The 24,672-nt window shown below is 41.1% G+C and overlaps 1 protein-coding gene across 7 annotated transcripts in view; it reads right to left on the bottom strand.

The window, feature by feature from the left end:
- KTN1 (kinectin 1) overlaps window positions 1-24,672 on the bottom strand; it is a 215,428-nt gene that overhangs the window by 62,713 nt on the left and 128,043 nt on the right. For 6 of the 7 annotated variants that reach the window (XM_067463085.1, XM_067463087.1, XM_067463081.1 and 3 more), the window contains 8 exons: window positions 23,204-23,370; window positions 21,362-21,430; window positions 15,395-15,432; window positions 11,449-11,539; window positions 8,471-8,539; window positions 6,912-6,949; window positions 6,681-6,771; window positions 3,358-3,426 (listed from right to left, as the gene is read on the bottom strand). In XM_067463085.1, coding sequence (XP_067319186.1) covers window positions 3,358-3,426; window positions 6,681-6,771; window positions 6,912-6,949; window positions 8,471-8,539; window positions 11,449-11,539; window positions 15,395-15,432; window positions 21,362-21,430; window positions 23,204-23,370 — 632 coding nt within the window. The remainder of the gene's footprint in view (window positions 1-3,357; window positions 3,427-6,680; window positions 6,772-6,911; window positions 6,950-8,470; window positions 8,540-11,448; window positions 11,540-15,394; window positions 15,433-21,361; window positions 21,431-23,203; window positions 23,371-24,672) is intronic. The other variant, XM_067463084.1, reaches the window with a different exon arrangement.

Genomic DNA, 24,672 nt, shown 5'->3' with positions numbered 1-24,672 from the left:
ATAAATAAATAAATAAATAAATAAATAAGGGAAGAAGGAAGGAAAGAGAAGGAAAGACAAAAGGGAGGGAAGGACAAAAGGGTGGAAAGGAAGGGAAGGGAAGGGAAGGGAAGGGAAGGGAAGGGAAGGGAAGGGAAGGGAAGGGAAGGGAAGGGAAGGGAAGGGAAGGGAAGGGAAGGGAAGGGAAGGGAAGGGAAGGGAAGGGAAGGGAAGGGAAGGGAAGGGAAGGGAAGGGAAGGGAAGGGAAGGGAGGAAGGAAACAGAGCAAGAAAGGACAAAAGGGTGGAAGGGGAAATGAAAGGTGACGGGGGGGGAAGGAGGGGGGAAGGAAGGAGGGAGGAAAGAGAAAAGGAAAGAAAAATAAAAGGGAAGTAAGGAAGGTGAAAGTGGGAGAGAGGGAGGGAGGGTAGAAGGGAAGGAGGGAGGGAGGAAGAAGGAGGTAAGGAAAGAAGGGAAGGAGGAAGGAAAAAAGGATGGAACGAAGTGAGGGAAGAAGGAAGGAAGGAAAGAGAGAAGGATGGAAGGATAGGATGGTGAGAGAGAGGAGGGCCAGAGAAAAGAGCCCAAGGGCCCACATCTGGCCCCTGGGCCTGGGTTTGCCCATACCTGGGCTAGAAGGAACACTATACTTTTACAGAATTATAACTATATTCTCCACAACCACAAATGTTGTGTAACTTCGTAGGTGCAAGTTCTACAAGAGTAACCTTCTTAGTCTAAGAGCAAACCACTACGATATTTGTGTATTCTTAAAAACTAAGTTAATTATACCATAAGTTTCCATAGGTACCGGATAGAATGAGCATAGAATCAAGCAAGCTGCTACCTTAAGTGGCACAAGGGAAAGTTAGAAAAGCCAAAAGCAACAACTGTTCCCTCACCAGTTTCCCTTCAAAACAGAGAGTGGCTGTATTTCTGGGGCTTGTTTGCAAAACAACCATTTCTAGGTCAGAGTGCATGAGATTTAAAACCCTGCCATCTGGAGCACCCAGGAATATTGCAACCTTAGACTGGCCAACCTCCAGTCTGAGCTCTTTGGAGTCAAAAATCAATGGAACCCTTTCTCTTTCAGGAGCTAAGAGGAAGAGAGAAAAAGGGCTTACCTCCTGCATGGAACTAGCAGACGTCCCAAACCTCTTCAGCAGGATTTAACAATTCAGAGAAACACCTATTTCTTATTTCCGTGCCAAAGAAACTGCTCCCAATATTGTTCACCGACAGGAATACTGTACTTTCAATGCTACCATGCGCCCCATCTGCCCCTCAAGCTGTCAAATGTGCAAAGGAGTCACCAACAGCTCTACGAACATCTGGGACGAAGGAAAGGCTTACGAAAATAGGCTAGCCTGGATGCCCTGCTTCCCTATATTCTCAAACTAGGCTTTTTTGCAGGTTTCAAACACAATGATGTGGTGACTAAGGAATTTCTTTCCTTGGGCAGAAATATTGCCCAAGGAAAGGAAACAGGAATAAATAGGAACTTTCATTTGGTTGCTTTTCAATCCTTCAGATATATTAAAAGTAAGATCCAAATAATGGATTTTGTTGCATGCTTTCTATCCATATCCATGGGCTCCACACTTATAAATGATGAATGTTTTGAGATTCAACAGCAATTCATTCGAATGTTGTAAACCCTGTTAAGCACAACACTATTGTAAACACAAAAGGATTTCAGGGTTTTCCTACATCACTTAGACACACCAGGGATTCAACCTGCATCCTTCTATATACAAAATATGTACTGTACCAATTGCCTCTTTCTTTAAAAAGACCCATTATTTATTATTTTACTCTATTATTATTATTATTATTATTATTATTATTATTTACTCTGTTGTTGTTGTTGTTGTTGTTGTTACATTTTTTATTTTACTCTATTATTATTCCATTTACATTATTTTATATTATTATTTCTAGCGCCCAGAAATAATATCATACAAAAGTTGACTGGCACAAACTGGGGATCACAACCAGGTACAGTGAAGAATCTGCCCTTGCGCTATGCTACTCTGCTGCTGAGTATGCATGCCCAGTGTGGAACACATCGCACCACGCTAAAACATTATTTATTTATTTATTTACGTACTTTATTTCTATACTGCTTTTCTCAGCCCTTAGGCGACTCAAAGCGGTAAAACATTGGATGTGGCTCTTAATGAGACATGCCGCATCATCACGGGTTGCCTGCGCCCCACACCACTGGAGAAATTACACTGTCTAGCCGGCATTAAACCACCTGACATCTGCCGGGAAGTAGCAGCCAATAGTGAAAGGACCAAGGCAGAGACATCTCCAGCTCATCCCGTTTGGGTATCAGCCAGCACGCCAACAACTTAAATAAAGAAATAGTTTTCTAAGATCTACAGAGACACTCGCTGGAACACCTCAGCAAGCGAGAGTCCAAATGTGGCAGGCTCAAACCCAGAACCTCAATCATTGCTTGATACCAAATGAGAGACTCCCCCCTGGGCACACAGAGGACTGGGTAATTTGGAAGGTGCTGAACAAACTGCGCTCTGGCACCATGAGATGCAGAGCCAACCTCAAGAAATGGGGCCACAAAGTGGAATCCACCACATGCAAGTGTGGAGAAGAGCAAACCACTGACCACCTGCTGCAATGCACCCTGAGCCCTGCTATATGCACAAAGGAGCAACACCAGAAGCACTCCAAGTGGCCAGATACTGGTCAAAGGACATTTAATCAACTACCAAATTCACAGATTTTGTATTCTGTATTTTGTATTTTTGTATTTTGTCTGTTTGCTTTGTTCTGTTAGAAATGTAATATAATTGACTGGTTGCTGATGACTCGATGACTCCACTCGGTATTTATTTTTATTTTTAAATTTAAGAGTAGCTGCCTCATTTTCCACCCTCAGCTTATACTAGAACTAATTCATTTCCCTAGGTTTTTGTGGTAAAATTAGGTGCTTCGACTTACATTCGTGTCAGCTTATACTCGAGTATATATGGTACATTACAATTATATGTTGACTATATTTCCAAAATTCATTTTCTCCGAATTTATGTCTCTAAAACATACACACATGCATAGCTATAAACCAGTAAGATAGTCTGGGAGCACAGAACAGCTGGTGAATGTTTTATTTCTTGAACCTTGGTGTATAAGTCATTTTGCAGCAGTAAAAGCATGCAAGATCTACTAGTGCTGAGTCTTAGGTAAAAAAAAAATCCACAGTGCAGGGATGTAACAGAAAAACTATTAATGCACCTTTTGCAGCAACTAGAAGTAATAGGATGGCTGTGTTTTCAAAATTCACTCCTGGCGTTTTCTTCTACATTCTCAAACTTGAACAAAGATCTCTGAACAGGGAGGTATGATCTGTCTTACCTGATCGGAGAGGACAGCTTGGAGCTTCTGCAATTCCAAATGCAAAACTTTGTTTTGATCCCTCAGCACCTGGAATGAGATTCCCAGACCTCCGTATCAATTTGTAATTCCAAAAATCAAGACACTGGTCATGCAGTATAAGCCATCTAAGAGGGAAGTGGGCATCAAGTGTCTCTGCTCTCCTATATACTTTCATGTGCCCTAGTTTCAGCCCTTGGAAGAGACCGCAAGGGCCATCCATTACACATTCTGCCAGGTAGGAAAACACAATTACAGTTCTCCTGACAGATGGTCATCCAGTCTCTGTTCAAAAACCTCCAAAGGATGAGATTCCAAGGCAATGTATTTTACTGTCAAACATCAATAAGAATGGGTTGTTATAGGTTTTTTCGGGCTGTATGGCCATGTTCTAGAGGCATTATCTCCTGACATTTTGCCTGCCTCTATGGCAAGCATCCTCAGAGGTAGTGAGGTCTGTTGGAACTAGGAAAAAGGGTTTATATATCTGTGGAATGACCAGGGTGGGGCAAAGGACTCTTGTCTGCTGGAGCTAAGTGCGAATGTTTCAACTGACCACCTTGATTAGTATTTGATTGCCTGGAAGTGCCTGGAGCAATCTTTTATTGAGAGGTGATTAGATGTCCTTGTTTGTTTCCTCTCTGTTGTTGTGCTGTTCTAATTTTAGAGTTTTTTAAATACTGGTAGCCAGATTTTTTGTTCATTTTCATGGTTTCCTCCTTTCTGTTGAAATTGTCCACATGCTTGTGGATTTCAATGGCTTCTCTATGTAGTCTGACATGGTGGTTGTTGGAGTGATAACAGCACAACAACAGAGAGGAAACAAACAAGGACATCTAATCACCTCTCCACAAAAGATTGCTCCAGGCACTTCCAGGCAATCAAATGCTAATCAAGGTGGTCAGTTGAAACATTCACACCTAGCTCCAGCAGACAAGAGTCATTTGTCCCACCCCAGTCATTCCACAGATATATAAACCCAATTTTCCTAGTTCCAACAGACCTCACTACCTCTGAGGATGCTTGCCATAGATGCAGGCAAACGTCAGGAGAGAATGCCTCTAGAACATGGTCATATAGCCCGAAAAAACCTACAACAACCCAATGATTCCGGCCATGAAAGCCTTAGACAATACATCAATAAGAATAATATAAAAATACTCAGAATAAATGTTGGAAGTGTGGAGACCAGGTGGGCACTTTTTTTCACATGTGGTGGACATGTAAGGTAACTATAAAGTACATGTCACGAATTCACGAAGCAACACAAATTTTTTTAAAGAAGTTCTTCCCAATGAAACCTGAATATCTCTTAGGCTTTACGGACTCAGATATACAACTTACTGAAAATGAAGACCAGCTTTTGACATTTATAACAACAGCTGCAAGAATCAGCTTTGCGAAATTGTGAAAACAGGAGCAAATCCCAGCTCAAGAAGACTGGTTGGATAAGTTGAAAGAGATAAAAGATAGGGACGAACTGACTTCTTTTTTTAAAGAAATGTAATAAAAAGAACCAATGACTATAATAACAGTAAAAATAAGAAATAACTCTACAAACAAATTTAGATAAGAATTATAACATAAAGAAATGAAGAAATCAAGAAGATGGAATGGAAGTCAATTTTTGGGTTTTTTTTTCTTTTCTTTTCTTTTTCCTCTTTTCTCTTTTCTTTTTTTTATATATTTTTGTATTTCCTGCTTTACTGTCTCCTTAGAAATATTCCCTCACTTTCCATGTTATTATGTTATTATAGACTTTAAATAAAAACATGTAACAAAAAAAACAATAATATATTTTTCTTTATTACCCACTCCGGGATTGTTGCACAACTGGCTGAGTGTCAGCTGCATTAAGATCACTCTGACCAAAAGGTCATGAGTTCGAAGCCAGCCTGGGTTGGAGTGGGTTTCCAACCAATTGTGTGTAGCCTGTTTTGCAACCCGAAAGACAGTTGCATCTGTCAAGTAGGAAAATTAGGTACCACCTTAAAGTGTGGGGAGGCTAAATTAACTGATTTATGAGGCCCTAAAGAAGACTCCAGCAAAGCATTCCAGCGGGGAAGCATGTGGGGAATGCGGAAGTGCTTCATCAGTGTCGCAGATGGATGATGAAAGCTCCCCTGGCGGCCAGAAAAACGTTAAATAGCCTCTGTATATGTCTGTATATGTTTGTATGTCAAAAATTGGCATTGAATGTTTGCCATATATGTGTAATCCGCCCTGAGTCCCCTGTGGGGTGAGAAGGGCGCAATATAAATACTGTAAATAAAATAAATAATTTTTTTCTCTTCTCTCTTTTCTTTTTTTATATTTTTCTATTTCCTACTTTACTATCTCTTTAGAAATATTCCCCCACTTTTCATGTTATTATATACTTTAAATAAAAACATTTAACAAATAATAATAATAATAATATATTTTTCTTTATTACCCACCCTCGCCTCACAACTTAAAACATGGAGAGCTCCCGTAAGCATTTAGAAAGGGCAATAATAATAATAATAATAATAATAATAATAATAATAATAATTTTATTTATACCCCGATACCATCTCCCTTTCCGCTGTCAGCCCTAGCTTCTGCCAACCTAGCAGTTCGAAAACATGCAAATGTGAGTAGATCAATAGGTACCGCTCCGGCGGGAAGGTAACGGCGCTCCATGCAGTCATGCCGGCCACATGACCTTGGAGGTGTCTACGGACAACGCTGGCTCTTCGGCTTAGAAATGGAGATGAGCACCACACCCCAGAGTCAGACATGACTGGACTTAATGTCAGGGGACTACCTTTACCTTTACCTACCATCTCCCCAAGGGACTTACATGAGGCCGAGCCCATAGAACAACAATAATAAAAGCAGTAACAAAACATCAATACAAAACAATCAAAATAAATCTCATAAACAAACAAAATAAAATAAACTATAAACAGTAACAGTAACAACAAGCATTTACAAACCTATGGCTGGGTCAAATTTGATAATTAAAAATTAAAAAATAATGCTGGGCATGAACAAGGTAATATACTGGGATAGAAAATTCGGCGAGAGATGGGGAGAGCAAACAATCCTAAATCAATGATAAAGTGCATTTAGAGGACCTATTGCTGAGAGTATTTCCTTATGGAAATACTAACACAAGTTACTGAAACACAAGTTACTGAAAGAGAACTCATGTCTCTATTTCTACAGGAGGTTGTACCTGTAGAAATAGAGACAGGAGGTTTCTACAGGAGATTGTACCTGTTCCGGGTTCTCACGCCAAAGGGGACAGGTGAGCAAACCTATGCTTTGTCTCACAATACCTGAGCTTCCTCCTCTGCATTTGAAGCTTTGGCATGCTGTTCCTGCAGCTGCTCCTCCAAGGCTCTGAGTTTTTCGTCTCTGACCTGAGTACTGAAGTACAGGGTAAAAGGAAAAGGTCAAAAAGGCTCTGCCTCGTGCACCCAAAGTCTTCAACCATACCTGTCCATTATCCCAACAGGATAGAAAGCTCAAGGAACCTCCCTTTCCCAAACGTGACTCCTTTTATTTACCTCTTTTGCATCCTTTCGAACTCATGTGCCGTCGCCGCCTAGACATAAAGAGGATTAGCACTGTTTAGTAGCACATCACGCTGGAGCCAACGTCCAACAATAAAAGACAGAAGCTGAGCCTACGCTACACATCTTATCCTCTTCCTATCTCTCAATTTCTAAGTAAAAGAGAAAATACAGAAACCGGCACATGTTTGCTGTATTGTTTTTTAAAAAACTGTGCTTTCAAAGCATTCAGATCTTGGAAGGAAAGCACTTTATTTTAGGTGCTGAGTTAGAATTGGAAATGCTCAAGGCAACGTGTTAGTCCGCTGGGATAATGATGCATGCGACTTTTGTGAAGGTCCTGAATGCAAACACAAGGGAACCGCATCCAGCTGCAAAAGAGAGATTGAGAAGCAGAGAGAAAGCTCTGTGTATGAGCGTGCTGAAAGGTTATCTCGGGTTGGGAGAAACAATTCCATTGCACTCATGTCATGAAAATGACTTCAAGCTGCAATTTTGGAAGTTGAGGCTTTTCCATTCAAGCTAGAACAAGGGTTGATAGTTTGGGTCACTGAGGAGGGCTGTGCTTGCCTCCTTTTAATTCACCACGGACTGGACCACACTGCCGTGTCTCCTAGTTCACCAGAGCACTGTCAGTTGTCACCTGTCTCAACATACCCTCTCCCTGATTTCATTTTAAAACAAGGTTAGCTCATGAGTTGTTTGACGAACCTAGATAGATAGATAGATAGATAGACAGAGGATATCAAAAGCATTGCATAAATTAGTATAAAAACTATTGTTGAAGGCTTTCATGGCCGGAATCACTGGGTTGTTGTAGGTTTTTTCAGGCTATATGGCCATGTTCTAGAGGCATTCTCTCCTGACGTTTCGCCTGCATCTATGGCAAGCATCCTCAGAGGTAGTGAGGTCTGTTGGAACTAGGAAAAGGGGTTTATATATCTGTGGAATGACCAGGGTGGGACAAAGGACTCTTGTCTGCTGGAGCTAGGTGTGAATGTTTCAACTGACCCCCTTGATTAGCATATAATGGTCTGACAGTGCCTGGGGCAGACTTTTGTTGAGAGGTGATTAGATGTCCTTGTTTGTTTCCTCTCTGTTGTTGTCCTGTTCTAATTTTAGAGGTTTTTTTTAATACTGGTAGCCAGATTTTGTTCATTTTCATGGTTTCCTCCTTTCTGTTGAAATTGTCCACATGCTTGTGGATTTCAATGGCTTCTCTGTGTAGCCTGACATGGTGGTTGTGAGAGTGGTCCAGCATTTCTAAAATGCTGTGTCCAGGTTGGTTCATCAGGTGCTCTGCTATGGCTGGTTTCTCTGGTTGAAGTAGTCTGCAGTGCCTTTCATGTTCTTTGATTCGTGTTTGGGCAATGCTGCTACATTTGGTGGTCCCTCTGTAGCCTTGTCCACAGCTGCATGGTACACGGTCTGCCATAGATGTAGGCAAAACGTCAGGAGAGAACTCTTCTAGAACATGGCCATATAGCCCGAAAAACCTACAAGAACCCAGTAGGGTGCATTACTTGCCAAGGTAAAAAAAAGTTAATGTTTACCTGCTCATTTATAAGTGCCTGCAACTTTTGCACTTCTGCTTTCAGGGACATATTAATGTTCTGCACAACCTAGAAAAAGAGGCACAAGTATGATGGCAGGTTAGTTGTATTAAAGTCAGTGTCTCTGTATTATAATATTAGATTGTAAGTGTAGGTGTGACTATGAATACTCACAGAATCATAGAATCAAAGAGTTGGAAGAGACCTTGTGGGCCATCCAGTCCAACCCCATTCTGCCAAGAAGCAGGAATATTGCATTCAAAGCACCCCTGACAGATGGCCATCCAGCCTCTGTTTAAAAGGTGGAGGCTCCAAAGAAGGAGCCTCCACCACACTCCGGGGCAGAGAGTTCCACTGCTGAACAGCTCTCACAGTCAGGAAGTTCTTCCTAATGTTCAGATGGAATCTCCTCTCTTGTAGTTTGAAGCCATTGTTCCTTGTCCTAATCTCCAGGGAAGCAAAAAACAAGCTTGCTCCCTCCTCCCCGTGGCTTCCTCTCACATATTTATACATGGCTATCATATCTCCTCTCAGCCTTCTCTTCTTCAGGCTAAACATGCCCAGCTCCTTAAGCCGCTCCTCATAGGGCTTGTTCTCCAGACCCTTGATCATTTTAGTCGTCCTCCTCTGGATACATTCCAGCTTGTCAATATCTCTCTTGAATTGTGGTGCCCAGAATTGGACACAATATTCCACGTGTGGTCTAACCAAAGCAGAATAGAGGGGTAGTATTATTTCCCTAGATCTACTGAGTCATGTGTGTAGAAAATGAATTTGCACAGGGAATGGCTGCAAGAGTACAAGTGGGAGGTGTTATTGGAATCATGTGAGAAGGAAGACGAAAATGCCTGTTAAGAGTTAGGGCTTTAGCTAATATCCAGTGGAAAGTTAGAATGTCACACAGCGAGAGCAAAGAACCAGAAGAGAGCGCTCTGTAACTACATTTGGCTTCGGACCAATTCAGGATTCCTGATTTGGGAAGCTATGCAATTGCTTTCAACCAAATACAGAATCCTCTTTTTTTTAAAAGACCCACACTCATTCTAGAGCAGTGGTTCTCAACCTCCCTAATGCCACAACCCCTTAATACAGTTCTTCATGTTGTGGTGACCCCCAACCCATAAAATTATTTTCGTTGCTACTTCATAACTGTCATTTTGCTACTGTTATGAATCATAATGTAAATATCAGATATGCAGGATGTATTTTTATTCACTGGACCACATTTAGCACAAATATCCGAGACACTCAAATTTGAATACTGGTGGGGTTGGGGGGTGAGGTTAATTTTGTCATTTGGAAGTTGTAGTTGCTGATGGTACTTGACCTACCATCCAAGACCATTCTGAACTCCACCAACGATGGAATCAAACCAAACTTGGCACACGGAACTCTCATGACCAACAGAAAATACTAGAAGGCTTTGGTGGGCATTGAGTTTTGGAGTTATAGTTCACCTACATCCAGAGAGCACTGTGGACTCAAACAATGATGGATCTGGACCAAACTTGGCACGAATGCTCAATATGCCCAAATGTGAACACTGCTGGAGTTTTGGGAAAATAGATCTTGAAATCTGGGAGTTGTAGCTGCTGGGATTTATAGTTCACTTACAATCAAAGAACACCCATGACCAATATAAAATACTGTATTTATACTGTATGTGTATTTATGGGGCGGCTTTTGTCATTTGGGAGTTGTAGTTGCTGGGATTTATAGTTCACCTACAATCAAAGAGCATTCTGGACCCACAAACAATAGAATTGGGCCAGACTTCCCACACACAACACACATGACCAACAGAAAATACTGTGTTTTCTGTTGGTCTTTGGCGACCCCTCTGACACCCTCCTTGCAACCCCACCCCCACCCCAGTGGTCCCGACCCTCAGATTGAGAAACCCTTTCCTATGCCCTCTCTCCGTTGTTGCAGCTTGCACTTATTCCATTCCTATTGTTTACAGCATGGCCATGTTTACAGCAGCTTACACCACTGGTTGATGACTTCAGTTCTATTGAGTCTGAGTTAATGTTTTCATATGTGTATGTGTTTTATTTTATTGTATTTTATATTGTGCTTCATTTTTATGGGGTTTTTTTGGGCACTTTGTGCCGTCTGTAAGTCACCCCGAGTCCCTTCGGGGAGGTGGTGGCGAGATTTTTCTTTTCTTTTTTGGTCATGTCAGGAGCAACTTGAGAAACTGCAAGTCGCTACTGATGTGAGATAATTGGCCATCTGCAAGGACGTTGCCCAGGGGACGCCCAGATATTTTGATGTTTTATCATCCTTGTGGGAGACTTCTCTCATATCCCCACATGAGGAGCTGGAGCTGATAGAGGGAGCTCATCCGCGCTCTCCCCGGATTCGAACCTGCGACCTGTTGGTCTTAGTCCTGCCAGCACAAGGGTTTAACCTGGGGGCGGGATATAAGAATAAAGTTATTATATTATTCTTGCATAGCAGAATGAGGTTGGACTACATGACTCTGGGTTTCTCTTCCAACTCTATGATTCTATTAGTTCTGCGGATAAATGTAATTCTTCCAAGAGCAATGGAAGCATCTGAAAGGTTACAACTTCCCCATTGTAGTTTATGGGCTTCCAGAAATGTAAGCACAGCAGAGGCCAGAATCTGGAGCAAAACTTGCAGGAGGAAAAAAATAGCTGCCCTGCTGAGGTCTACAAGACTGATAATGCAAAGGTAAGGAAGGAGGTTAATATTCTTCCTCAAATAAGCTACGCCATCGTTGGTCCTTGACAAGGAGCATCAGTGTGTTGACGGAGGAACCTCTAGTTCACATGGAATTTGATTCATACGGTATAGTCATGAAAGAAAGAAATGTAAACATCCATTCTCTTAATCCCCAATACCAGGATTAAATATATGTACTAGGTATACCCCCCACCTCCACGGTTTATAGAAATTCATCTAATCAGCTCCACATCTTTTCACAGACAATACTGAAGCTTTTACTGTACCATTAGATCTTCTTCTTTGCTTGTCAGCTTGATGCGTTCGTTGCCTAATGCCTCCTCCGCTTGGCTTATCTGTTTATCCTTTTCTGAAATTCTGGAACAAAAAAAAAACCCACAATAAATACCAGGAACAATACACAATAAGCAGTTTGGTGGAGTCTGCTCTTATGGCTTTAGTCGAGGAAGTAAGTATTATTGTTGTCTGGCCCAATCAAAAACATCATAAACATATTAGACCTCATTTCACTTTGCTGAAAATTCAGCTCATCAAGAGCAGCAACTTGGGGATTGCACCAGTCACTATTCTGAGCTTGAATATGCACAAACATATATAAATGCCTGATGAAAGATGGGCCATTAAGGAATGCTCATGGTATTTTTGTTATTGTTTTGCTCTGCTATGAGTTATTTATTGTTGTATTGTTGTTGTTGTGTTTTTTTGTTTCTGATGTATGTTGGGCTCAGTCTCTTGTAAGCCGCACCAAGTCCTGCGGGAGATGGTAGCAGGGTATAAATAAAGGATTATTATTATTATTATTATTATTATTATTATTATCCAGGTCACAATGTTTCTAATTTCTATGAAAGCTGGAAATAAAAAAAAAAATGAGGACAGGAAGATAATCAATTTATCACATCCCTTTTGGACTACTGCAACGCTTTCTACACGGGGCTGCCCTTGAAGATAGCGCAGATGCTGCAATTGGTGCAGAGATCGGCAGCCAGATTGCTAACTGGTGCTTTGCATTGTGAGAGGACGACTCCCATCCTGCAGCAAGTCCACTGGTTGCTGGTCCACTTCCAGGCCAAACACAAAGTGCTGGTGGTTACCTACTGAACCCTAAATGGTTTGGATTATTTGGCCAATTGAATCATCTTATACAGACCATCCTGTGCACTGCAGTCAGCAGAGGAGGCCCTCCTCTCGGTCCCACCCCTGTCACAATAAGGTTGGTGGGAACGAGAGAGGGAGCCTCTCCGTGATCGCTCCCCATCTCTGAAACTCCACCCCCAAAGAAATAAAAATGGTACCTACCCTCCTCTCCTTTAGAAAACTGTTGAAAAAACAGACTTGTGCACTTTGGTGTACGGAGAGTAGGATTAGGACACTTCAGTTCCATGAAAATGCTGGCTAACCTATCTGTATTCCATTGCTGCTATGGTCCATGAAAAGAACAACCTTGATAGCCTTTTAGTGTATTTTAATTGCCTTTTCTAGGATTTATGTCTAAATGGTTAATTTATGTTATTAGTATAATTAGGTTTATTCGATTATTCGTATTTGGTTCTCATTCTGGTGTTAATTTCTCCTTGGGAAGTCTGACTTGGCCACGGTGGTCCACACTCTGGTTACATCCCGTTTAGATTACTGCAACGCTCTCTACGTGGGATTGCCTCTGAAGACTGCCCGGAAGCTTCAGTTAGTCCAACGAGCGGCAGCCAGATTGCTAACAGGAGCAGGGTACAGAGACCATATGACTCCTCTGTTACGCCAGCTCCACTGGCTGCCCATTAGCTTCCAAGCACAATTCAAAGTGCTGGTTTTGGCCTATAAAGCCCTAAACGACTCCGGCCCAATTTACCTGTCCGAACGGATTCTCCCCTATGAACCATCAAGGTTATTAAGATCTTCAGGAGGGGCCCTGCTCTCGGTCCCACTATCTTTGCAGTCTCGTCTGGTGGGGACGAGGGACAGGGTCTTCTCGGTGGTGGCTCCCTGGCTCTGGAACTCCCTTCCACTAGAGATTAGATCTGCCCCTTCCCTCCTGTCGTTTAGAAAGCTACTAAAAATCTGGTTTTGGAATATGGCATTTGACGAGTGAGTCAATAACTCTGTGCACACGGAAGGATGGTGATTGTTTGTGGTTTATTCTGCTTAACTGTTTTTAATTTGCTTTAGGTATTGTACTGTTGTATTATGTTTTGAGACCTTGGCCTGTGTAAGCCGCATCGAGTCCTTCGGGAGATGCTAGCGGGGTACAAATAAAGTTATAATAATATAATAATAATAATAATAATAATAATAATAATGATGATGAATCGTAACTGTATTTGACGACTTGGCTTGTGTAATGTGATTAGGTATTTTTATTGTATTTTAGGTTTTAATGTTTAATGATGATCTATTGTATTGTTTTTGTATTGCTGTTGTTTGAATATATGTTGTGAACTGGCCTGAGTCCCTCTCTGGAGGTGGAGAAGACCAATATATAAAACTTCTAAATAAATAAATAAATTTTGTCTCAAGTTTATGGTTATTATTTTGTATTATTCTGTTTATTTTAAAATATAATTTATTTAATTGATCAGTCATATGACCATTTCAAAGTACAAAATACAACATTAGCAAAAGACAAGGAAAAAAAGGTGAGGACAGCAGCTGACCCTCTATTCACAGTCAGTCTTATTTTCCTGGTTCTTCATCCAGGAAATGTGCTCTTTTCTTGAGGGCTTTCAGAATAAAAAGGCTTACTCTGATTATGGTGGATCTTTCCTGACCTTTTATTTTAAAATGTTGGTATTTGAGTTGGGCATTCAAATGTTTTCCTTTCTTGTGTGTAAACCGCCCCGAGTCCCCTTACGGAGAGAGGGGGGGGGTCTATAAATAAATGAAATTGAGGATATAGCACACATATTATTTGATTGCAAATTGTATCAGAAGGTAGACACTTGTACCTTGGTTCATATATCAAAGGGACAATTTATTGGGATTCCCACATCATAGAATCATAGTGTTGGAAGAGACCTCATGGGCCATCCAGTCCAACCCCATTCTGCCAAGAAGCAGGAATATTGCATTCAAAGCACCCCCAAGAGATGGCCATCCAGCCTCTGTTCAAAAGCCTCCAAAGAAGGAGCCTCCACCACACTCCGAGGCAGAGAGTTCCACTGCTGAACGGCTCTCACAGTCAGGAAGTTCTTCCTCATGTTCAGATGGAATCTCCTTTCTTGTGATTTGAAGCCATTGTTCCGCATCCTAGTCTCCAGGGCAGCAGAAAACAAGCTTGCTCCCTCCTCCCTATGACTTCCTCTTACATATTTATACATCATATCTCCTTCTCAGCCTTCTCTTCTTCAGGCTAAACATGCCCAGCTCTTTAAGCCACTCCTCATAGGGCTTGTTCTCCAGACCCTTAATCATTTTTGTCACCCTCCTCTAGACACATTCCAGCTTCTCAATATCTCTCTTCAATTGTGGTGAACTGAACACAATATTCCAGGTGTGGTCTAATCAGAACAACATATTTTATGTGTGGCCAAGATCCAAAAATAAAATATCAAACAGTTTTGTTTTTAAGTAAAGGAATATGTTCGAGAACCACATATGTTTTTAAGCGAAGTAATATGTCTGAGAACCACATATGTGGGGCTGATTGGGGTAAATTACTGGGGTGATACGGAAACGTGATGTATATATTCAGTTTTATCCTATTTATTTACTATATTGTTTTAAGTGTTTTACTTAACTTACTATATAGAGAGTAGTCAAGTTTTATCAAGCCTTTTTGTTTGGTCTGATACTGTGATTCAACCTAAGGGCTAATCAATAAAACTTACTACTACTAAAAAAAGTTTTAGTATTATTATTATTTGAAAGTCTTGCTATTTTGTGAGAAAATAAATATGGTCATATTCGCCCTCTGCCCCTTGTTCCTTGGTTTCACAATGACACACAGCCTATGTTATTTCTCTACATTAAAAATGGGGCGGGTGTCTCACTTTCTTTTGCAAAACAATAGGCAACACAATGCCCTGCAAACCTTAAGCATAAAAGGGAAATCCTTAGGAAAATGTTTATGACTTCTAAAGGGAATGTGTTAACAATAGAGGGTAAAAATACTGGCAATTACAACATTTCCTTCAAGAAAATTCTCCCTTGTCCTTCAAAGCAAATAAGTCAAGGAGCAACTAGGGCAGGGGGTAGAGGGGACAAAAAGAAGAGACTTACACTTTGTGCAATTCTTCTGCAAGGGCTGAAGCCGAGCTCTAAAAAGAGAAGAAAAAGGACACAGCTGAAAAATTTCTATGATGCAGCAGTTCCCTCTCAACCGCTGACCAGGCATCATGTTTAATGAGCAATTGACAATAATGTAAGCTGAGGATTAACAGATTCCCTTTGGACCACAGGCAGGAAAAGTGGCCCCTGGGCTCCATACAACCCACATTGCAGCCCCTGAAATGCCCTCAGAAGATCCATGTCCTTCTCTCCCAGTTCTTTTGTAATTTGTCAGTCCTCAAATGCCCCCAAACCATAACATTTTAGGGTTCCTCTGCTGTGGTGCAGCTAGTTAGTAGCCAGCTGCATTAAATCACTACTGACCGAGAAGTCATGAGTTCGAATCCAGCCTGGGTCGGAGTAAGATCCCAACCATTAATAGTCTAGCTTGCTGTCAACCTATGCAGCCTGAAAGACAGCTGCATCTGTCAAGTAGGAAATTTAGGTACCGCTTTATGCGGGGAGGCTAATTTAACTAATGTCATAAAACTTTCCAGCAGCGCGAGTAAGAATGAGGAAGTACTCCATCAAGGACTTGGTGTTACAAGTGGACAGTGAAGCGGCAGCTCCCCCTGTGGCCAGACTCGAGCATACCTTCATGAAGCCGGAAAAAACTGGAGTGTTAAACTGCCTCTGTGTCTGTCTATCTATGTTGTATGTATAATAACATTGAATGTTTGACATGTGTATGTGCATTGTAATCCACCCTGAGTCCCCTGCAGGGTGAGAAGGGCGGAATATAAATGCTATGAATAAATAAATAAAATAATTATTAGCAACCGAGTCCTGGAAAAAAGTACATGTGTGTCTGGGAGCAGGGGATCATCGGGAGGTGGGAACAATTCATAACTACACTGTAGAAATTTCAGGTAAGAGTAGCATCTAGTGCAAAGGTAAACAAAGTACGGTACACAACTTCTTCAAATAACTAGGTAGAGCAGTGTTTCTCAACCTGGGGGTCGGACCCCTGTGGGGGTCGCGATGGGGTGTCAGAAGGGTCGCCAAAGACCATCAGAAAACATATTATTTTCTGTTGATCATGGGGATTCTGTGTGGAAAGTTTGGTCCAATTCTATCAGTGGGGTTCAGAATGCTATTTCATTGTGGGTGAACTATAAATCCCAACAATTACAACTCCCAAATGTTAAGGTCTATTTTCTCCAAACTCTACCAGTGTTCACATTTGGGCATATTGAGTATTTGTGCCAAGTTTGATCCAGATCCATCATTGCTTGAGCCCACAGTGTTCTCTGGGTGTAGGTGAACTACAACTCCAAAAAACTCAAGGTCAATGTCCACCAGACCTTCCCAGTATTTTCTCTTGGTCATGGGAATTCTGTGTGTCATGTTTTATTCAATTCTATCATTCATGGAGTTCAGAAGGCTCTTTGATTTTAGGTGAACTATAAATCCCAGCAACTCCAGCATTACCAAATGACAAAATCAATCACCCCCAACCTCACCAGTATTCACATTTGGTCGTATTGGGTATTCGTGCCAAATTTGGTCCAGTGAATGAAAATCCATCCTGCATATCAGATATTTAGATTACGATTCATAACAGTAGCAAAATTACAGTTGTGAAGTAGCAACGAAAATAACACTACGGTTGGGGGTCACCACAACATGAGGACCTGTACTAAGGGGTCGTGGCTTTAGGAAGGTTGAGAACCACTGAGGTAGAGTAATCACACAGTTGATTCCTGCTTAGAACAAATTGGAGTTACTGTTTTGCCATATGTATGATCACAGAAAATAGTGGCATTACGGAAAGTGGGTTTTGTAAACAACTGAAATTTAAGGCCCAACGCAAAGTTACTTATTAAAAACAGACAGCAACCTGTGTCTATTAAAGCTGGATAGTTTCCACTCACATACAATACTCTAACAAAGGCCTCCTGGATGTGTGGCTGACTGTTCTCCTAGAAAGGGAACACCAGCTAAGCAGAAACATGGATCCCTGAGGCCAAGCTACTATATAGATTGCATAGAACAAGCTGCATTGCCAGACGAGCAATTGTTCATTATTTCGAGCACTAAAACAGTGGATGTGGCTCTTAATGAGACATGTCGCATTATCACGGGGTGTCCGCGCCCTACACCACTGGAGAAATTACACTGCTTAGCCGGTATTGCACCACCTGACATCCGCCGGGAAGTAGCAGCCAATAGTGAAAGGACCAAGGTAGAGACATCTCCAGCTCATCCCCTGTTTGGGTATCAGGCAGCACGTCAACGACTTAAATCTAGAAATAGTTTTCTAAGATCTACAGAGACACTCGCTGGAACACCTCAGCAAGCAAGAGTCCAAAAGCGGCAGGCTCAAACCCAGAACCTCAAGCAATGGCTGATACCAAATGAGAGACTCCCCCCCCCCCCCCCCCCGGGCACACAGAGGAATTGGAAGGCGCTGAACAGACTGCGCTCTGGCACCACGAGATGCAGAGCCAACCTTCAGAAATGGGGCTACAAGGTGGAATCCTCGACATGCGAATGTGGAGAGGAGCAAACCACTGACCACCTGCCACAATGCACCCTGAGCCCTGCCACATGCACCATGAAGGACCTTCTTGCAGCAACACCAGAAGCACTCCAAGTGGCCAGATACTGGTCAAAGGACATCTAATCAACTACGAAACTCACAAATTTTGTATTCTGTATTTTGTATTTTTGTATCTTGTCTGTTTGTTTGATTTGTTCTGTTAGAAATGTAATATAATTTACTGGTTGCTGATGACTCGATAAATAAATAAATAAATAAATAAATATTTCAAGCATGGAACTTTATTTTGATTCTTCCTGAAGACTTCATTCTCCGTCTTTTTGGTGGCAAATGTGCACTCTCTCTTTCTCTCCCAAACGAAGTATAATGTTGGGTTTGTTGTCATTTATAGGAAGGTCAGCCACCCACATATTCCTACTGTTTGCATTCAGCTAACAAGATTCTTCTCTGAAAGGATTTACTACTGCTGAGTGAGAAGTGGAAGCTTGGTTGTTGCCAAAAGATATGCAACATCTGGGACAGTGGGCATGTCAAGTCTCTGCGGCCGGCTGCCAAATAACTAACTGTTGCTTTACAGAAGCCAAAATCACACTGGCACTCGGCCATTATGGACTGAATACATGAGGAAATCAGAGGATGCAATGCTCTCTGGTGTGGAATGCTGCTGTAATTCAGACGCTTAGTATTCCAAAGTTAAGGAGCTAGTGCATGCATTGGGCAAACTTCTGCCCTCCAGGTGTTTTGGACTTCCACTCCCACTATTCCCAGCAGCCTACTGGCAGACCAAAGTATGCCTATTAGGCATGTGCAAACCATTAAAAAATTATTCTAAACTGTGTTCAAAAGTTATGACGCTTTGTTTCTAAAGTTCTTTCCGAATTTTGGGGGTAAACATTTTGGAACTCTAATTAAACTTACGAATCTTCCTAAGTACTTCATTAATGGCGGTTGCAATTCGCAATAGGGAAAACATCACTGTCAGTAGGGAAACTTGAGGGGCTTCTCTCTCCCTAAATATTTTGATCTATCCTGATGAAACTTGTGACAGTGGTAGAACACATTTACCACAGTTAGTTCACCAAATCTCAGAACATTTGATTTATCCATAAAATTTTGGTGAATTTTTGAAGTTTTCATAAACAACATTTTTTAAACAATCTACAAGAGCTATCTACTTGAATTTTATACACAATGCACAAGATAATGAGGGCATTATCTTTACATTTTAATGATAGCATCTGGCCCAGCCATAGGTTTTAAACTGTCATTGTGTTATTGTTAATGTTTATTGTTTTTTGTTGTGAGTTTTATCTTATTGCTTTGTATTATTTGTTGTTATTGCTTTGTTATTGATGTGTTGTAGGCTCGGCCTCACGCAAGCCGACCGAGTCCCTTGGGAGATGGTAGCGGGGTATAAATAAAGTATTATTATTATTATTATTATTATTATTATTATTATTATCGATCCTCAAGGGTTTCAGAAAGATTCACACATCTAAAGATTTTTTGGGGATTTTTAAAAGTTTAGACCAAAACAATTTATCCCTCCAAAAAGCGACAATAGCAATCCACTTGAATGTCCGTATGTCTATAAGACACACAACCACATAATTTCAACTTAGCACAGATATTATTACTCACTTACTTTAGTCTTTTTTGCAAATATTTATTTTATTTAGACTAACTCTAAGGGCAGCCCTAACTTGGGTCCTTCAGCCTCATCTGAGTCCTAAGCAGCTTTGCATTCTGGGAAACGTAGTTTACGGCAGAGCCTTTTGCAATTCTCTATCATTGGGAGCCTGGCCTTTCCAAACTACAGTGAAGACGGCTGTGATTAGTCATGCTCATAGCTTCCTTCCTTATGGCACCAGTGAGGAATGAGATTTAAAAAGCACTTTATGTTATCCTGGCTTTACCAAAGTTGCCTGATGGTTATAGTGAAAATTTGACTGACCTTGGGAGATATCCGAATGTTACAGAACATTTAAGAATAAAATGAGTGATTCAAATTCTAAATCTCCCCCCCCCCCAAGCATGCCTTAGAAATAGCTTCATACGCACAAATTTAACAAATCAGATATGTATTGTCAAAGACTTTCATAGCCAGAATCACTAGGTAGGTTTTTTCGGGCTATATGGCCATGTTCTAGAGGCATTCTCTCCTGACGTTGAAAATGAACAAAATCTGGCTACCAGTATTTAAAAAAATTCTAAAATTAAAACAGCAAAACAACAGAGAGGAAACAAACAAAAACATCTAATCACCTCTCAACAAAAGATTGCCCCAGGCACTGCCAGGCCATCAAATGCTAATCAAGGTAGTCAGTTGAAACATTCACACCTAGCTCCCACAGACAAGAGTCCTTTGTCCCACCCTGGTCATTCCACAGATATATAAACCCTTTTTCCTAGTTCCAACTGACCTCACTACCTCTGAGGATGCTTGCCACAGATGCAGGTGAAACGTCAGGAGAGAATGCCTCTAGAACAGTGGTTCTCAACCTTCCTAATGCCACGACCCCTTAGTACAGGTCCTCACGTTGTGGTGACCCCCAACCATAACGTTATTTTCGTTGCTACTTCATAACTGTAATTTTGCTACTGTTATGAATTGTAATGTAAATATCTGATATGCAGGTTGCATTTTAAGTCACTGGACCAAATTTGGCACAAATATCCGATACACCCCAAATTTGAATACTGGTGGGGTTGAGGGTGATTGATTTTGTCATCTGGTAATGCTGGAGTTGCTGGGATTTATAGTTCACCTAAAATCAAAGAGCCTTCTGAACTCCATGAATGATAGAATTGAATAAAACATGGCACACAGAATTCCCATGACCAAGAGAAAATACTGGGAAGGTCTGGTGGACATTGACCTTGAGTTTTTGGAGTTGTAGTTCATCTACATCCAGAGAACACTGTGGACTCAAGCAATGATGAATCTGGATCAAACTTGGCACAAATACTCAATATGCCCAAATGTGAACACTGGTAGAGTTTGGAGAAAATAGATCTTGACATTTGGGAGTTGTAGTTGTTGGGATTTATAGTTCACCCACAATGAAATAGCATTCTGAACCCCACCAACGATAGAATTGGACCAAACTTTCAACACAGAACTCCCATGACCAACAAAAAATACTATGTTTTCTGATGGTCTTTGGCGACCCCTCTGACACCCCCTCGCGACCCCCACAGGGGTCCCGACCCCCAGGTTGAGAAACACTGCTCTAGAACATGGCCATATAGCCCGAAAAAACCTACAACAACCCAAATCAGATACGACTTCTGATTAAATCCGCCAACAAACTCAGATCACTAATGCCTATACTGGAACTAGTGTTACTTTCTGGATGAAAAGGAGGAGAAACGAGGAGGTTGAGATGACAATAAACACTGTGCTATTTCCATACCTGGACTGCCATCTGTGAATGGAACTTCTGGAGCTGAGCTTTTAAAGCCTCATTCTGTTCCATCAGTTCCTAGGAGAAATAAAAAAAGATAAAGTAAGTAGAACATTTAGAAAAGTAAATGCACATAGAAAAAAATGTAACTCTGGGCACACTGGTAGCTGACTACATCCACGTCAGTGGCCAATGAATCCAGACCACAAAAGAAGTTATTTGGGGGTCTTGAGCCCTATTCCCAAATAAGTTCACCACCTTGGCCCATTCCCAATTTCAGACTAAAATGCAGAACAGTTACTGGAACGACCAGTCTTCATGGTGGAATTAACATGCTAAAATGATTAAAACTGATCAATGAAGTTATCCCATGCAGTGTCATGAAGACGTTAAATAGACAATCAAAATACTTGACATTATCAATATCGTGGATGATTAACTTACAATGAACAATTCAGATTAGGCTTGGAAGCCTTCACTTCTGCAGATGCTTCTGACTGTCACCATGCTAGTGTTGGAATTCAACCCCACGCTGCTCAAGTCTCAAGTCCTCAACAAGGAGAAGTTAGTAAGTTTAATATAGGCTGAAGAAATTCCCTTCACCCATGTCTCCTGTATGACACCTGAAATATATCTATTTTTTCTCTCCTCTCTGTTTCTGCTCTCATTCTGATTGGTTGTGTAGAATGGATCCTTTTCTACTCCAAGCCTTTTGAATCTGACTTCTTTTTCTTACAGCGGAGTATGTGCTGTGTGCTTTGAGATCTCTCTCTACATGTGTCTTGAGAGATGTAGTGATTGGTGTTTTCCCCCTCTCTTTGAAACCTTAGAAGAGATGGGTGTTAGAGTAGCTCAGACCCCATTATTGATTATTAAGAAATGTAGTTATATCATATTATTGTAAATAAACCTTTTGTGATTTTTAAGATTTGCTGCCTAAACTCTAAATTCTTTACTGCCACATCACACGGTACTTCACGCGTTGCTAGCTGTGAGTTGTTGTTCAACTTTAAGTATCCTGTTTGAATTTTGGATGCTCTGCTGTACATTTTGGGGTAGTTTTCCCTACGAGCTAGCAGTTTTATAGGCCCAAAATCTGGTAGTAAAAAGCTTTTTTATCCACATTATACTTGCTAATGTTTAATATTGCTTTAGCAGGCATATATGAGAGCCCACCGACTCTTTCCAAAATATACCATTGTTTTCTTATTATTGTAAATAAACCTTTTGTGATTTTTAAGATTGGACTCTACATCTTTGCCTAAGCTCTAAATTCTTTACAGCCACATCACACTGGGCTTCATGTTTTGCTAGCTGTGAGCTGTTTAAGTATCCTGTTTGATTTTTGTATCCTACTTTAAGTATCCTGTTTGATTTTTGGATGCTCTGCTGTACATTTTAGGGCAGTTTTCCCTAGAGCTAGGAGATTTATAGGCCCAAAATCTGGTAGTAAAAAGCTTTTTTATCCACATTATACTTGCTAATGTTTAATAGTGCTTTAGCAGTCATATATGAGAGCCCACCGACGCTTTCCAAAATATACCATTTTTTCTTATTATTGTAAATAAACCTTTTGTGATTTTTACGATTGGACTCTACATCTTTGCCTAAGCTCTAAATTCTTTACAGCCACATCACACTGGGCTTCATGTTTTGCTAGCTGTGAGCTGTTGCTCTACTTGAAGTATCCTGTTTGATTTTTGGATGCTCTGCTGTACATTTTAGGGTAGTTTTCCCTAACAGCTAGCATATTTTTAGGTCAAAACATCTGGTTTCATCCACACCATGCTTGCTAATGTTTAATAGTGCTTTAGCAATCATATCTGAGCGCCAAACTGATTACAGTCGTACCTGCACCTGTCTCTGGATTGAGTCCTCAGCCGTGACCCTCTTTTGTTCGGCTTCCATTAATTGCCTCATCCTTTGTTCTAGCTGTTGCTTTGAGACCATTGTATCAGTAAATTTGCTGTGAAGGCTCTGGATTTCGTTGTCCTTGGCCACAAGCTTATTCTGGATGTCTGCCATTGGAAACACAACATTAAACCAAAACAACAATTTAGCCAGATAATTTACATTTAACCAACATTTCATTTACTGTACTTACTTCCCTTTGGATGGAGGCTACTTCCTGGAAGCACACCCCAAGTTGATCACCAAACAAGCATTTAGAAAGAAAAAAAAGAACCCCACAGGTCTGGATCAAGGGTGAGAATGTGCAAAGGACAGTATATATATTATCCTGTTTTGTAAGGTCCATACAAGTCCTGTAAGGTGGAAGTCTGTGTCCAACTGGAATATTGTGTCCAATTCTGGGCACCGCAATTTAAGAGAGATATTGACAAGCTGGAATGTGTCCAGAGGAGGGTGACTAAAATGATCAAGGGTCTGGAGAACAAGCCCCATGAGGAGCGGCTTAAGGAGCTGGGCATGTTTAGCCTGAAGAAGAGAAGGCTGAGAGGAGATATGATAGCCATGTATAAATATGTGAGAGGAAGCCACAGGGAGGAAGGAGCAAGCTTGTTTTCTGCTTCCCTGGAGACTAGGACAAGGAACAATGGCTTCAAACTACAAGAGAGGAGATTCCATCTGAACATGAGGAAGAACTTCCTCACTGTGAGAGCCGTTCAGCAGTGGAACTCCTTGCCCCGGAGTGTGGTGGAGGCTCCTTCTTTGGAAGCTTTTAAACAGAGGCTGGATGGCCATCTGTCAGGGGTGATTTGAATGCAATATTCCTTCTTCTTGGCAGGGGGTGGGACTGGATGGCCCATGAGGTCTCTTCCAACTCTAGGATTCTGTGAATCTGTGATTCTGTAACGTCACCTACCTAATTCGATCTTTAAAACTATGTAAAAAAAAACTTTAGGTATGTGCCTACATTATAAAAAAAATCTGATTCATACAATGGGTTTTATTAAGTTTTGAAAAAAAGGAAGTTATGCTGCCTCACCCTGTACATCAGTTATGGAAAGTATGAAGTTAGGAAAGTCCCGTGAATACGATGAGGAATCCACTCTGAGAGCCTTTTCATAATGTAACTTTTGCATAATATCTGTACATTTCCTCCCAATTTGTATGCTGCTAAAAGTTGGATTTAACATACAGTACAATGTATGTAGCAACTATGCAGACACTTTTTTTCCACTGAAAAGGGAGTCTCTGCAGAGCGAAGCAATGGAAGTCTAGCCATGCTTCTGTCTTTCAAGAAAAGAGTCTGCCTCTTTTCTCCATGGAGAAAAGCCTGGCTGAACTTTGACAAGAAAGAAGTCAGTCTCTTTCCTCTACAGAGAGAAGTGACAGAAATCTGACTGCACTTCTTATCA

The sequence above is a fragment of the Anolis sagrei genome, chromosome 1, assembly GCF_037176765.1.
Source record: "Anolis sagrei isolate rAnoSag1 chromosome 1, rAnoSag1.mat, whole genome shotgun sequence".
NCBI lineage: Eukaryota > Metazoa > Chordata > Lepidosauria > Squamata > Dactyloidae > Anolis > Anolis sagrei.
The sequence above is the reverse complement of the archived record's forward strand: the minus strand, read 5'-3'. Positions and strand labels throughout refer to the sequence as shown.